The sequence below is a fragment of the Carlito syrichta genome, unplaced genomic scaffold, assembly GCF_000164805.1.
Source record: "Carlito syrichta isolate Samal-C Ts95f unplaced genomic scaffold, Tarsius_syrichta-2.0.1 Scaffold312747, whole genome shotgun sequence".
NCBI lineage: Eukaryota > Metazoa > Chordata > Mammalia > Primates > Tarsiidae > Carlito > Carlito syrichta.
Window position 1 is genome coordinate 74,389 of NW_007256843.1, and position 16,356 is coordinate 90,744.

At 55.1% G+C, this 16,356-nt stretch overlaps 1 protein-coding gene across 3 annotated transcripts in view; it reads right to left on the minus strand.

Moving 5' to 3' along the window:
- Window positions 1–16,356, minus strand: part of PDE2A (phosphodiesterase 2A) — a 94,084-nt gene that overhangs the window by 23,909 nt on the left and 53,819 nt on the right. For all 3 annotated transcript variants that reach the window (XM_021718583.1, XM_021718582.1, XM_021718584.1), the window contains 2 exons: window positions 7,115–7,204; window positions 3,745–3,833 (listed from right to left, as the gene is read on the minus strand). In XM_021718583.1, coding sequence (XP_021574258.1) covers window positions 3,745–3,833; window positions 7,115–7,204 — 179 coding nt within the window. The remainder of the gene's footprint in view (window positions 1–3,744; window positions 3,834–7,114; window positions 7,205–16,356) is intronic.

Consider the following 16,356-nt stretch of genomic DNA (forward strand, 5'->3'; position numbering starts at 1 on the left):
CCCCGAGACTTCATCCTCCCACTGAATCCCCACTCTCACTGAGCCCCCATTCCCTCACGGAACCCTCAGTCCTTCACTGAGCCGCCCTCCCCTATTGAACACTCACCCCCTCACTAAGCCCCTCTTTTCTCACTGAACCTCAGTCCCTCTCTGGCCTTTCATTTCTCTCAGACACAAATGATGATCCAGGTCAGAACCTGGACCCTCTTCACCCTCCCTTCCCCTAGAATAGGAGAATCCGGAAGTGGAAACACACTATTCCCTATGTCCTCAGAGACGAATCTGAGGGACAGTCAGATTTGTAGTGGAAGGAGACCACCGCTGAGGAACTGTGAGGAAGACATTTCTCTCGAGGTTGGTCCCTGGGACCCCTAGATGGCAGTGGGCGGGTAGAGATGGTGCCTCAGTTGCAGCTGAAAGGCCTGAGATTTTCTCTGCACTCAGCGGCAGGTAATCAGAGGCTTTACGATGGCAGGAGACAGTAAGTGAGGAAGGTGGCAGGGCCGGGACTGAAATAGGCTGGGAGATGGGGGTGAGGGCACCAACAAGAGGGAAGGGAAGCCTTCCAGGAAGACGGCAGCCAAGGCAGCCTCCTAGCCTCTCCTCTCCAGCCCTGAGTTCCTTCTGCAGCCCTCAGAATTCAGAACCTCAACAGCCCTTGACATCTGAAGTCCAACCTTGTCATCTCACACAAGGGCAGGCGGGCCCAGAGAGTGCCTGGGATCGTGGATGCAGCCACGTTGCCCCGGGTCTCAGGTCTCCCCTTTCTGCCCAGGGTTCTTCTTGTGGACAGATCTACCCCTGGGGGAGGCCGCTGTGGCCCAGATCCTGGTTCTGAAACTAGAAACCTCCTCAGTGCCAGGGAATTGTGGGGCAGGCTCCCCCGGAGAGGGCTACTGGACAGACCATGGAAGATCAGTCAATGGGATCGGCTGAGATGGAGGTGGAGCAAGCAGCTTGAGCAAGCACAAGGAGGCAGGGAAGCCAGAACACACTGGAGCGTGAAACTGGGCACCCAAGAGCCTGCACAGGGATTGGGGGCAGGGTAGGTGGGTCTGGGGAGCTGGTGGGGGCCTCCTTGCTCCTGCCTTGACCCATCTCCACCCTTCTTCTCCCCGGCATCACCCTGAGCCCATTCTCTGCCTCTTCTCCTGGCGTTTTACCTATCTTTATGGTCCAGCCTCCACGTCACACCTGCTGCTGTTTGCCAGCCCTGCCAGCGTCCAGGGTTTCCTGGAAGAGTACTCCCCACCCCCCTCAGGCTCCACATCAGCCTGCAGACAGGTACCTCCACCTCCTGATGGGACTAGAGTCACAGAGATCACCACTGGAAGAACCCCATACCCAACCCTGCCCATTTCACTGAAAAAGGGATTGAGGCCAGAAGGGAAGTAATTATCTCAAGGTCACCCAAAGTTAAGCATTCATTGAAACTTGGGAATGCACCTAGCAATCGCTGAGCTCCTACTGTGTGCGGGGCACTTGGCACTTATTAGCTCATTTATCTAACAGGCCCTCCCCTTGAGGAAGGGCACAGTGAGGCAGGAACAGGGCCAGGCTAGAATCCGGGCCTGTCTGACTCCCATCCAGTGCTCTTCTCTGTTCCACATGCCTAGGTCTCAAGCCCTCACCCTGCCTGGAGCTCCTAGGAGTAGGGCCCAGCCAGCCCTGAGGCCTTTCAGGCCTAACTGTGAAGGCAGGTGCCCCACTGGACACGAGACACCAAGGTGGGCAGGCAGAGCGCAGACACCAGAGGGAGCGCTGGGACTAAACCTTCACCCTCAGGCCTTGCTGGCTTGATGGACATTGATCTCTGGGTCTCCTGGGAGGTCCCTGTCCCCCTCACCTGCCTTGCCCCCCTCATCCCCTAGCCCTACTCAGCCTTCTGAAATCTCTGACCCCTGTCTCCCAGCAGGCGCCATCTCCACTGAGCTCTGGGTTAATTGCATTTGAGCATTCACTTTTAATTGCTTTTTGGGGGTACCTTTTCCAAAGGCCTTGCTGAGTCTGCAGTGGCTGGGGGAGGATGCTGAAAGGGCTGCTGATATGGAGGACCTGGGTCCCTCAAAGATGCCTGACCCGCAGACACCCTCCCACTCTGCCATGCAGCAGAGAGTGGAGGGAACACTCACGGGTCAGAAGGGGCAATGCAAGCCATGTGGGATGCTCCCTCTGCTTCCTGGACCTGATAACCTGGCTCCCTCCCAGGAAGGCTTCCAGGCTGCTTCAAGGAGCCTTCCTGGAGGAGCTAAGCTCTTATTAAGCAAAGTTTTAGAATTGGGGTGGGGAATGCTGGCTCAGAGGAGAAAAGGGGACATTACCACTTTTTTTCCCCTTTAGGATTCCAAAGACCTTCCAGCTGTGTCCCATCATCTTATATGATAAGCCAGAGAGGAGTGGTCAGTGGCTTTGCTCACAAGGTTCTTGAGGGGAGACATTGTTAGGAGAAGCTGAAAGGAATTCATGAAGGATCAGAAGGTGGGAAGGCCCAGGGCTATCGGAGAGGCTATTGGAGGGGGAAGGGCTGAGAGAGGCCGAAAACCTAGAACCCAGGCTTCCAAGTGCCAGCAGGAGCCTTGGGACCACAAGTTCAACATCTCCAAAAAGGAATTCTTTCCGTGGCCTGTGAAAGAGGAGTGATTTATCAGGCTCAGCCACTACCCAAAAGGACCACATCCCTGGACCACTCAGCCTGCTGGAAAAGCCCTTGTCACAGGGGTGGGGTGCTGCCTTCTGGGAACACCTCCACCAGCAACTTCTCTGCCCTCACTTCCCCTCCCAGTGCTCCCTGGGCCCCACAACCCTGCATCAGTACTCAGCAGGCAATGGCCATGCCCCCTGGAGCCTGCCTTCTCCCCACCAGCCCTCAACACCTTTTCATCTGACAAAGTCTATTTCCCTTCACTGTCCCCTGAATGTCCAGGAGCCAGGAGACCCATGTCCCAGGCCTGGCTCTGCCTCATACCTGGCATGTGGCCTTGGGCATGTCTTATGACATTCACCCAACTGTAAACGAGACAGCTGAATTCAGTGGGTTTAGGTATCAGGGGATCACAGTGCACTGATCCCATTATCCTAAAGTCCATAACCCCAACATTCTTTCACGATGGTCATTGCCAGCAGGTACCCCCCATCAGGGATCAGCCTGTCTGAAATGCTTTCCATGTGTCCAAAGCAGTTGATCCTCCCAACAAATCTATAAGGTAAGTACTATTATTACCATTTCACAAACAAGAAAACCAAGGTGTGGGTAGGTTGTGTCATTTGCCCAAGGTTACACAGCTAGTAAACAAGGAACTGGGATTTGAACCCAGATAGTGGAGCTCCAGAACCCTCAGCAGGATCTCCCTGTTCTCAGACACAGAGGCTTGACACCACGAGTTCCTGCAGGCCCAGCAGTCTAGGATTGCAAGCCCAGCTACACAGGTAGTTCCCACAGCATGCTGGGATTCTAAGTGATTGACACCATAGTTCCAGTGGTGCAGCATTTAGGAGAACTCCACGAGGAGAAAACCCCACAGCTGGCACATTCCCTATGCCCTTCCATTTCCCCAACAGAGAGAAGACATTGCTTCTGCCCATCCATGCTGGGGTCAGTGACCTGGACAAGGAACTCCACTTAGAACACTGTCTGGGGTCAAGGCTAGAGGGGGAGGATCAGACCCGCTGACCTTGGAAGGTTCCTCAACCCTGAGAAATCTTGGTCATGCAAGAGGGTAGTGGGGAGGAGAGAGGATGACTCACCGGATTTTCCCCTCCTGGGGCAGCTCATGTGGGGGGTCCTCACACACCAGCCGGGACTCCCTGTCCAGCAAGTAGGTGTAGACAGTCTCCTAGGATGGAAGGCACTCATGAGACCCCACAGAGAGGCCCTCCCAGCTGCTCATCCACAGGGAGCAGAGCGCTGGCATTTGTGTTTGGTTGGTTGGCAGTTGGTTTGCTTTTGCTCCCCAGATGATTGTAACATGCAGCTGGGGTGGCACAACAGCCGTATGAATGGAACAGTTGGAGATTCTGGGCAGGCGCTGGTCCGTGAACCTGCAACTTTCTTCACCTATCGCCCCAAGTCCAAGGTCCTGGGAAAGAATCAGAAGGGCTGAAGGTACAGAAAAATCATCCCTGCCTGGCTCCATCCTCAAGCCTGAAAAAGATAACTGTGTAGGGGAGCAGCTCAGAATGCCCCAAAAAGCACTCTACAAGAAACCACATACCCGTGACCCCAGCAGGGGAGGCACAGAGCAGAGCACTGCAACCATCCTCACTGGGGCCAGGGAGGCTTCCTGGAGGAAGTGCCCTTTACGCTGAGAGGGACTTAGACACATTCAGAGAGTGGGCGGGTACAGAATGAACTCCTGGGCCTAGTAACAGGTATGCAGGTAGGTCCGGAGGTGTGAAGAGCATGAAACATTTATAGCGGGATGAGCTCCAGGCAAGCGGGATGGAGCAGGAAGCACCCCGCAAATAAGCCAGAGGAGGGACTGCTCGTGTTAGCCGGAGAGACAGACATTAGCAGATTTATCTGTATTTTGGACCAATCACTCCCCAGAGTGAGATCAAAGCTCTTGCTCGAGGCTTGTCAAGTCTTTGGCTCTTTAATTCTCCCTCCCCAGGAGCCCAGAGCAGTCTAGGGCTTCAGTTCACCCAGGCCACATCTTGACAGAAGTAGTTGCCCTCACTGACCTGCAGGCAAAAAATCCACATTCTCCACCAGCAGAACTTGGGACCCTTGGGAATCCCTAACCAAACCCCATTCAGCACAGCCTTGCTCTACTGTTTTATCTGTGGGAGAGTGCAGGAGAGCTCTCCTCCCTGCTGAGGGTATCCTGGAGGGCTTCAGGAGGAGGTGACAGTGGAGCTACGGTTGAAGGCCCACCCTCAGGAAGTGTGGAATCCTTCTCAGCAGAAGCAGTAGCCTGCCCTGACTCTGAGAGTCCACAATCCTGTCAGCCACTCCTGTTGCCCTTGGCTGTCCCCAGTCAGCCCCCGCCCCTACCCAATCCACCCCCACAACCCTGAGATGCCCCACCCACTATTTGTTAGGGCCTGAAGGAGGTGAGGGGGCACACACCCTCTTGTCTGGGTTGGAGCTCCCATTGGAGTCGACAGGCGAGGAATTCAGAGATAAAGAATTCTGGGGGAAAGAGGCCACCCACTCCTCAGCCATATTCAGCCTCCTTGTCATCCCATTCTTCAAGCAGCCTGGGAGGGCCCCCAGGTATCTGGCCCAAAGAAGTTAAGAGACCACCCAGGGACACACCCAAAGCCCTGCCCAGGCAGAGATAGAGGTGGGTAATCCGTGGAGCAGAGGGGAACAGATCCTCCCTTCATTTCTGAATGTCCGTGCATCTCCCGCCCCCTCACTCTCAGCCCTCTGGGTTAAAATTAGCTGGGTTTATTGGAGAGAAGGAGGGAGCCGTTTCAGACACATCAGCACCATCTGCATTCGGGGCTGCCTGCCACAATGGGTGCTGATGAGGAAGCCAGGTGCCAGCAGCTCTCCTCCCTGAGGGTGGGGGACCCCTCCCCATCTCTGCACCCCTCCCAGACCTCAGCTCCCTTGCCTCTCAGAGTGCTGAGCCCCTCCACGCACTCAAGCCAGGGCTCCCGAGAGTTGAGTCGGGGCTTCCCTGGCTCATACAGGTCTCTCGGGTGGCCCGGGGGACAGCTCCCACTGTCCCAGGAAACTTGACCACAGCTGGCAGCCCAACCCCCAGCTCTGGGGAGACAATAATTCAGTGCAGTGCATCTACACTGGCACAGCCACGAGGGTACCCTGCCTGGGAACACAGAGCCCGCTGCATCCTCCTTCCTGCCCCCACGGCAGCCTCCGTGGCCACAGAGGCACTCAGGGCCGCCCTGTGGAAACTGACTTGCCAGCTTCCCCTACCCTCCCTTTCCAGATGTGCCTCCACCCCAGGCCAGATGTTGCCTCATCCCTCTCCAGGACGATTTATTTTTGGGCGCCAACACACCACCCACTTCCTACCAATTTCACACTCAATAAAGCTCACTCATTAGCCCTCCTCCTGGGCTCTAAACTTCTAGGAGGTTTTGGGAAGGCAGAGCTGAGGCGAGGGAAGAGGAGGGCTTTGGTGCCAAGTCCCATTTGTCCCTGTCATGCTGTGTGACCTTGGGGGAAGTGCCCTCCTTCTCTGGGCCTCTGGTGGTTCATCCATCAAGCAGATTCAGGGACAATGAGCTCTGGCGGGGTGGGAAGGTCACATTCTGAGTTGGTCGTATTTCCTGGAGCAGAACCCGCCCTTGGCTGGAGTAGGGAAGAGGACATCAAAGGCCATCAGGACTCAGTCTGGGCATCTCCTCCTACAGGAAGTCTTCCGTGCCCTGAGAGTATACCCGATCCCCTTCCAAAAGCCCCAGCTTCCCTCTGTCTGATACAACTGACCCCTGCTGCTTTGGACCTTGAGAGTTGGTTTACCCACTCTCCTGCCTAAGGATGACAGTGGCCATTAAAGCCACGTTGTAAAGTGGCTTGGGGCAGCTGAAGAGGGGCACAATTCCCCCAAGAAGACACTCTGGGCTCAGGCAACGATGATCATCACCCTCAACCTACCCCAAACCTGTAACCCATCCATGGTGTTGAGATGGGACAGAGAGAAGCTGAAAGGCCTCTAGAGGCCATTTTTTCAGCCTCCTGCCTCCAGGCAAGGCGCTTTAACCCAATTCATCAAGGATGAGCCCTATTCTAGCACCTTCCAGATCTGGTTTCCAGGAAGTCCTTTCACAGGTCTGCCCTCAACCTCTTCTGCTGCACATATTCCAAAACCCATCTGACTCCACCATGTCCTAACTGTTATCCTAGGTGAATCCTTTCCATTATTTGAGACACAGTTTTTCTAATTAACCTTTACGGTCCGTTCTGGCTAAGATATTGCAGGATTCCTATGCAAGTTTATTCTTTGGAGCCTAGCTTCAGGTCTCCTCCTCCAGGAAGCCCTCTCAGAACACTCATCCAGACTTTTCATGCCCTCAGTGAGAGTCCTCTGAGCAGGGATCCTGCCTCTTCCTCACTCTTTGACCCTGGGTGAGATACAGCTCGAAGTTGGTCAAAGGTTGGGGGTGGGGTGGAAAATGTGGGGCAAAGGCGGTCACCTACCACTTTGGGGAGCACAGCTGACAGGGCCTCCTTGACAGCCTGTTGCAGGCCTGCAATGTCGATGACAGAGCCCAGGCTCAGCAAGGCATCCTGCAAGAAAGGAGAGGGCAGTGAGGGGCTTTGCCAGACAGGACAGGGCAGCCCCGGCCACTCAGAGTGCTGTGAGCACAACCCCTCCACTGCCCGCGTCACCAGTTTAGATCAAGCCTGAGCCTCTCAGACACTTGCATCCCAGGATCTTAGAATCTCAAAATCAAACAATCAAACAAAATCAAACAATCTACGTCTTAAGTCCATATAACATCCAAGTCCCTGCATCTTACCGATGAGGAAATTGAGCCTCAGAGACAGACCAGGGACTTAGCAAGGCCTCACAGTGAGTCAAGAGGTTAAGCCTGGACTGGACCCCAGGTCACTTGTCCTTCAGTCTACAACAACTTTGGCATAGTAGGGAAAGCACAAGCCTCCACATCAAAACAAAGCAAGCAAACAAACAAAAAAAAAAATTTGAACCCTACCTCCACTAAGACTGGGTGTCTTGGTTGAGTCACTGAGCCTCAGCCTCCTAGCTGTAAATTGGGGCAACTGTGGCTATTGCCCCTTAAAGCTAACATGAAGACAAAAGGAAAGTGAGCCCTAAAAAATGAAAATAAAAATGAGATGGCACACTGGAAGTGCCCCCGGAGCGTCCAGCACAGACCAGGTACTCAGCGAATGTTGTCCGAAGCTGGGTCCCACTCACTTTCCCCAGAAGGGAGGTGGCCTCACCCAGGCTCACCCAGGCTCAGTTTCCAGCCTAGTGAAGGACCGTGTTGAGAGCAGCCAGGGTTCAAGGGGTGCATGGCCCATAATGTGGGAGAGTAGTAGGGCCACCCCTGCAGCCCCGGGAGGGGAAAGAGAAGCCAGCCTTGACTGCTTACAGCTTCCCATCCCTGGAACAGGCCTCGTCCTTGCAGAGCCAGAACGGAGAAAACAAAAGTCCCTGCTTCTCGCTCTATTAACTTGGCCAGAGCCACAGGGATCAAAGAGAAAGGTAACGGAACAGGGGATTCAGGGCCAAGGCAGGATCGTGACTCACACCATTCCACCAGCCGTGCCCTCCCCACAGCCCTTGGAAGTCCTTAAGTCCTTTCACATGTCTTCCCTGTGGATGTCTGGGTCTGTGTTCAGAAAGCAAAGTGATTAACTAGAAGATGAAGAAGACATGGTTCAGCCCTCATTCATTTGAAAATGATATGAAGTTGAGGGTCTTAGCAGACCACAAGCTCAGCATGAGCCCACAGTACAAGAATGGCTGGTAAGGAATAGAAATGCTGAAACTGCAGGCCATAATAATAGAAATATGTCAACCCAAATAGAGAAGATGACAGTTCCTCCACTTCTATAGTTGGGTTAGATCATGCCCAGTTCATTGCGTCTCAGGACAAGACTCATTCAGAGGAGGTGACTCATGTACAGAGGGAACTGGAAACCAAGTCCTGCATGTGAGTAAGACAGGATAGCCTAGGGATGGTTCATCAAAAGCAGAGCATACATGGTTATCAGTCTAATTCAAATCTCTGAGCCTCTCAGGTGGGAGGACTGAATTCTGTGGCCCCATGGACAGCCTGGGAGCCCATAGGATTTCACAGGAGGCTGGCCTTGGGCCAGTGGGACAAAGGACCTTCTTCTAAGCAGAGCCATGCTACACAGGAGAAAAGGAGGAAGTGAGCTCCCCATCCCCAAGCATGTGCAAGAATGGGCTGGATGTCCATTTGTCAGAAAGGCTGCAGAGTGGAGTTCTCCACTGGGATCTAGATGAAACCTGAGATCTGGGCGTCAGCTCCAAACTTCACTCTTGGGTCTTCTTGGCTGCAGTTCCCTCCTCTACTCCCACCCAATTCTGTGTTCCTAGGAGGAGGGGGGCAACAGTGGACTCCCTCCCCAAATGCCCATTGGCATTGCTTTCCCAACTCCCAGCCTCCCTGTGACCCCTCCCATTGTTCAAGGATGAAGACACATCTTGGCCATGGGGAGACGCCCACCCTTGGTCATTGGAAGCAACGGTTCCAGACAGCACAATCCCCAAATTGGAAGGTGTGGTTCTCTGACCATCCCCTAGCACTCCTCAGCACAGTTCATGTGTCCTCAGCACCACACAGCCATAGACCCCCACATCCTCACAGACACCCTCCAGGCATACACACACACACACACACACACACACACGCTCTCACCAGAACAGCTACCTCCTATGGATTCACAGGGTAAGGGCTCAACGGACTGCAGCACACACAGTACACATGTAGGCTACTGTGGCCTTCCAAGGTCAAGTCTGAAGACTGAAAAGGGAAGAAAGAGCTGGTGCTCCAAATCATCCCCAAATAAAGTCTGCCAGACCCAGGCTTCCCAGACTGGGGCCCCAAGGGCAGGGTGCACAAGGTGGTATTGGTCTATTCCTTCCTGGAGGTGGGGGGTCGACCAGCTGACCCCTCACCCTGTCCTCAGTGGAGTCTGATGTGTGTGCAGTGAAGTTAAGGAGGAAGGACCCAGGTGATACAGTGAGACTGATGCAGCGGAGAAATTCCTCAAATTAAAGGCTTCAGACAGCTAAGTGTCCCCATTTGGCAGATGAGGAAACTGAGGTTCAGAGAGAAGCAATGACCCACCTGTGGTCAGCCAGCCAGTTATGACAGAGCCATCCAGGACCCAAACTCTGGATTTCTAGCCCATGTCTGGTTCCTACTCAGCACCCGACCCCCGCTCCCACCCTAGGGGGCTTAGAAAGAACAGGCTGTCCTTTGCTCGGATTGGTGGACTCTTCAACCTGCCCTTTGCTTTGACTGGGGGATGCCCTGGACTGTCCTTTTCTGGAATTGGTGGGTGCCTGCCTGGCCTTTGTTCTGACTGATCAGTTTTCTGGGACTTTTCAGGCCAAGGGCAGGATAATGGCAGTGGAGGGAGTTGGAGCAGGAGTAGGGAGGGGGTTTCACATCCATGCCAGAGTGGGCTGGATGTAGACAGGCCGATGAGACCCAAGGCTCTGGGCTGGCATCCTCTGTCTCTCTACTTCCTGGCCTGCTCAGCCTGCCCCAGGAGTAGGGGGTGCTGGGTGTGGGAACTGCAGCTGGGAAGGGCCACTTCAGATACTCAAGGGGGCCTTCAAGGCTTGTACAAATGCCACCTCCTCTGTGAATCTTCCCCAGATCTCATGGCAACCTCACCTCCATTGTACCAACTCAGGGAAGGAAACAACTCCAATTCCAAAGCCCATGGTGTGTGGGTTCTGAGGATAGAGTGGCTGCTTCAGCAAAGGAAGGAGAGACTCAGTGGGGAACAGCTGAGAGGGGGACGTGGGGAGATGTCTGAATTGGAGGCACAAATGGGGAGCCAGGCTCAAGTCAGGGATCGGATCATAAAAGGAAGTGAAAAGGAAAAATACAGACAGCCATCCCTGCTCACATGCCCACCTATACGTGCCACACAAATACACATTGCCACACACACACCTCTGCCCATACATATATGTGTACACCCTCACACAAACACACATAGATAAAAATGCAATCATAGATCCAGTGCACATGCATGTGCAAACGCACACATGCATGTGCAAACGCACACAGACCAGGTTCAGGATGGGGTAAAGGAGGTCACATTTCCTGCCTTCACAGTTTTTTCAAACAAACATCATATAAATATCAGCATAACAACCAGACAATTTCCCTGACCCCAGGGGAGAATATGTAGTGTGCAGGAAACAGCAGTGACTTCCAGTCCTGTCCCAGATTGACTATAGAAGTTCTGTGATCCTAAGCAGGACCCTCTCCTCTTCTGAACCTGTTTCCTTGTTAGTAAAAGTAGGTATTTCTAGCTCTGCAGCATATAGTTATACGGTTTTGTGGTTTAATTCAATGAGGATAAATGGATGTTTGGGTAAGTGCGTGGATGAATGGATGGGTGGGTGGGTTGGGTGGGTAGAAGGATGGATAGGGGGTGGATGGTGAGTACATAGGTGGATGGATAGGTGAGTGGGTGAGTAGATGGATGGAGGGAGGGTGGATGGTGGATAGATAGGTAGGTGGGTGAATGGATGGGTCGATGGGTGGGTAGATGGATGATGGGTGATGGGTGGACGGGTAGATGGGTGGATGGATGGGTAGATGGATGGGAGGATGGGTGGATGGGTGGATAGGTGGTTGAGTGGATGGTGGGTGGATGAATGGGTAGGTGGATGGATGGATGGGTAGATGGTGGGGATATAGAGACACATAGGATCTTCCTGCTCTCTCTGGCTCCCTACCTGCAGTTTTGTGGTCCAAGGTAGGACCAGTCAGCACCACAGACAGCGCCACTCCCACACACTAGTCTTTCATTCATCCCAGGTATGAGAAAGGAGATCAGTTCTGAGTCAGACCTCCTCAGAGGCCAGGGTTGGGGCTCTGCATTTCTGGGCTAGAACAATATTTCTACATACGTCTGGAGAGAGGAAAAGGTCTGCACGAAATTACTTCTAACTCCTTAAAATCTACGATTATGTGAAATCAGAGACTTTGACCTTATCCCCTCCAGCGCCACCAGCACAGGGACTGATGCCCTTCCAAGGGTCAGGTCACTGCCACTAGCTTCTCTCCTATCTCCTCTCCACTAGTCTCGATGTCTTCGCCCACCTCCACACGTCCTCCTATTGCTCCCCCCACTGTCTGGCACTGACCCCACACTTCTTTCTCTGAAACAAAACCTCGCAGTGCCCCCGCTGGCCTACGAGGAGGTAATAGCACCTGCCAAGACTCAGGCTGTGTTACAGGGACAGGTCACCCATACCGATTCATCCAGCTCTGCCTGTACTAGGTCCACCGTGAGGCCTGCGCTAGGTTCTCTGTGAGGACTGTGCTGGGTCCCCTGTGAGGCCTGTGCTGGGTCCCCTCTGTGGCCTCCTTTCTCTCCGGTCCTTGTGTCTCCTCTAAAGGGAGGGGACCTTTCAAGAGCCACCAGGACCTCGGAGCTCCTCTCCCGCTCTGCCCCTCTTCCTTCCCTCTGGGTTGGAGGAGGGGCTTGCGCAAATGCCACCTCCTGTGAGCCTCTCTGCCTCCCTCCCTACCTCCCTCGGCCAACGTCCACCCCTGTCCCAGGTTGCGCTCCTGTCTCCTCGCTAGGAGTCTTGACGTCTTTTCCCACCTCCACATCCTCTCTTCCTTGCGGATGGCTCCTCCTCCCACTCCCCATCTCTCTCCTGCATACTTCCTGCCCCCACCTGCTCCTGTCTCTCCTGCCCACTCCTCCCCCAGACCTCCAAATAGTCACCTTGAGAACTTGAGGAGAAAGCACCTGACTCAAGATGCACAGAATGGGGAACCCGGGAAGGCGGTTGTGGTGGGAAAACCGGGGGTGCCAGGGCAGATGCCATCTACACTCTTGCTTCCTGCCTCCTGTTCCGGCAGGCAATACACACAGTCTCTTATCTTCCCAGAGAGCGGGGCCCTTCAAGGGCAAAGGAGAATGTATCCACCTCTGGGTCCATGTAAGTCTGGCACTTGCAAGCACAGCCGCTTAGGGTGACTGGCAGAACTCCCCCCAAAGAGGTCTCCTATGGACTCAGGCCAGAAGCCCCCTTGGCTACGCCTTGGCCCTCAGCCTGAGCCCAGCACCCCAAGCTTACTCTGTGACTCCTTCAGCCCTCGCAGCATGCTTAGCCTGCAGAGTCAGAGACAAGGAAGCAGGACAAGGCGGCTCCTTCTCCTCCCCCTCCACCCGCCCACGCCTGCCACCTGCCTGAGGAGCCGCCTTGAATACTCAGAGAGGAGCCGCCTGTGAGTGCTAAGAGCTGGCAGTCCCAGACGTCCTCTAAGTAAGGCTGAGCTGAGCGTAGAGGAAAGAGACTTGGGGACGCTCGGAGACCTAAGTCCGAAGGAAGAGGCAGGACAGAGACCCAAGTCACAGAACAGCCTCAGTGTCAGTGCCCTGCCTGAGTGGGGCATCTGGCTTTGGGGAGGGGAAGGAACCTGTCTGACGCACCTCTTGTGGCTAGAGGTATGCACCTGTGGTTCTCAAACTTTAGTTGTGCACCAGGGTCACCGCATTTTGAAGTACAGGTCTCTGGGCCCCAGCCCTAGTGTTTCTGAGACAGTATGTCTGCGATGAGATCCAAGAACTTGCATTTCCAAACATTCCTAGATGACGCTGATGCTGCTGGCCCGGGGCCCACACCTGAGACCCGCTGACTCTAGGAGGGTGTGACCCTCCTACGAGCCGGGAGGTGCCTGCTTTGATCATCCCACTCAATAGGTGAGGAGGATCAGTGGGGAGGGGCCTTGCTCAGGTGAGAACAGCCATCCTCTGATGTCAAGTTCTAACTGCTTCTACCACATGAGGGGACTCCCCCGGGCAGGCCCCAAAGGAGAGGAGAGGCAGTGATGAGGAAAATGAGTGAGGTGGGCGGCGGGGTGGCACGGGGCCACTTGCAGCTCAGGATCCCAGCCCTAAATTAGGACCAGCCTACCGGGAGCCTTCCTCTTCCCTGACTTTCTCTTCCTCTCCTCCCGCCTCAACTTCGCCCTTTTTCCCTTCCCCCTACTCCCCCCACCCCACACATGCCTCCCCTCAACCCTTCGCAGACTCCGGCTTCAGTTGTTACTCCAACAGGGCCGCGTCTCCAGCCTCGGAGCCACACTGGAGACACGTGCACTGTAGAATACACCTGAGCCTAGTCCTGGTGCCTCCCGTGGGTGGCCCTGCCCTGCTGAGCTTGACCATACTGTTGTTGGCTCCTCCTTCCAACGTCCAAAGCAGCTCCTCCCGGGCTTCTCAGCCTTTCCAAGTCGGTCCCAGCTGCTACCTAGCTCCTACCTCCTCCTAAATGCCCTCTCAATAGACTCAGGCTCCCTGGGATCCAACACGGGCTAAGTCTGGGGAGGGTGAAGGCTGAGAAGAGGGAAGGAGCTAGGGAAGTAAGGCGGGCATTGCCTGGACAGGCTGTCCTCTGAGGGCCTGACTCACTGGGATTCCCTCGGTCTCCAGCCCAGGAGTCAGGAAAGGAGGGAGTAAAAGGACAGCCAGAGTGGGTAGTGGTTGGGAGGCAAGAGGTAAGTGTGGGAGGCAGAAGATGGCCCCGTGCGACCGATGTCAGACGAAAGGGGACCAGACAGGCTCAGGGCTTCTCCAGCACCTCTCATGTCACCAGCCTCAGCTACAGGCAGAACCAACAGCGGCTCCCCACCCTGTTGCCCTCATTCTCCTCGACGCCATAGCCTTCCTCCCAAGCACATCACTGCACTCCTCTCCATGCCATCCCAATCGTCTTGGTTGCCTGACACTCTAGCTCTTCCCATCCCCTGGCCTGGGCCCACAAGGAAGAGTTAGGAACAGCGGGCAGTCAAAAGAAGACAGCCACCATGAGTCAGAGAGAGCCTGGGCAGGAAGGAGGGGTGAGCTCCCTGTCCCCAAGAGTGTGCAAGCTAGAATCCTGCCAGGGAGTCCGTGCCCAAAGAAAAGGGGCTTGATAAGGTGGCCAGCCTCCAGCTCTGTGTTCCAAGACCCTGAATGTCTGTGAACCCTCCTCAGCCTTCCCCCTGGCATGGCCTTCATGCTGGGTTAGGAGCTGGACAAAGCACATTCAGCAGCCCAGAGGAAGGCATGATGGCCCAAGCAGGAGAGGAAGGTGCCAAATGGCCCACTGGGCCAGTGTCAGAAAAGAGAGTTGATATACTTCAGGAAGTGATGGCCAAAGGAATGACTGGATGAATGAATGAATGAATGGGTGAGCGATTTTTCCAACAAGGAAAGTTTGTAGCTGCTCTCCCTGCAGGCAAATCTGACCCTCCCACCTGGGGTCTCATAACCCCCACCCCATCACAGCATGGCATGCTTCAGTGCATGGCCACTCTTTCCCATCTGGCTCCCCATCACCTGGGGAGCTCTTAGAGGGCAGTGTCCTGTTCCTCTCCGGGTCCCCTTCACAGGTGTCAGGAGGCATCTGCTGAACTGTAAAATGGCCAAGTAGGTGCCCAGAGCCATTGGAGTATGATGGCTGCAGGCCATCAGTGAGCAGAGGGGTGGACTCTTGGCCCCTGGGAGGGGAGACGGCTGAGACCTCTCAGAGCCTCCAAGTCTGGTAAATGACTGTCTTAGAGAAGGAGCCCGGGGGCTGAGGCTGCCTCGTGCTGAGAGCTCTGGCACCTCCACGGGACAGGAAGAGGTTCTTCCCAAGAGAAGCACTGTCACTGTCACTTTCTTTCATGAGTAAGTCACTTCCTCCAGGAAGCCTTTCTGGGTGCCCACTTGTCTCCCTCCGAGGCCTCTTGAGAATTCCTACAGGATCAGAGTATACAGGGCCCAGGCCTCATGGAGTCCAATCCCCTGCTTGATGGGGGCAGGCTAAGACCAGAGGAGGTAGAGAAGGACTTGCCCAGTCTCTCACCATGAGTCAGGAGACCCAGACCCCAGCCCAGCCCAACCCTTCAAACCACTATTTGTCTTTGGGGACCCTCCAATGTCCTGCTTTGGCTGGGATATGGACTGAGCCCCTCTCAGATGTGGGGTGGGGCAAGGTATCTTCCTCCAAGCCAGGGACTGGGTCTCTTGTCCCCCCTTGTGCCCACAATGGGAAGTAAATGCTGGGTGACCTTGGCCTGGCCTAGGCTTAGGTAGGTCTGCAGAAGGCGGGAGGAAGGGCCGTGTGGGCAGGGATGGCGGGAGTGGTGGGTGGGCAGGCCTGGCCATGCTGGTCTTTTCAGGACACGGCAGAGAGCAGGGCACAGAGAGGCTGGCTGCTTAGGGACACCTGCCCTGGGGCTCTCCCTGACTGCCTGGGTGCCTTGTCTCCCTGCCCCTCAGCCTCCCTGGGCTCCCCCACGTCTGCCTCTCTGGCTGGCTGTTCTTCCCTGTTGTGCGTCTCTCCCACAGCCTCACACTGCTTTGTCCTATGACTGTATTTGGCTCTATCGTCAGAGCCCGGCCCGTCCCAGCTGTTCCCCAAATCCCGGGGGGAGGGGGGAAATGGAAGTATGAGAGAGACAGGGACAGAAACAAGGACCATGTCAGAGACACAGGGACAGACATAAGGGCCAGGAGGGAACCCTGGGGATGGGGAACTAGAGAAGCAGGGCTGGTCAGGGAAGCCTCTGAGGAGAAGCTCCTGAAGACAAAGCCAAATTTGGGGGGAGGCCTGGGGTTCATCCCCTTCTGCGCTGACTCCTGGCCCCCCTTTGCTCTTCCTGCCCCTGCAGGAATGTGTGAGCACTTTTATTGTTCCTAAAAATAGCACT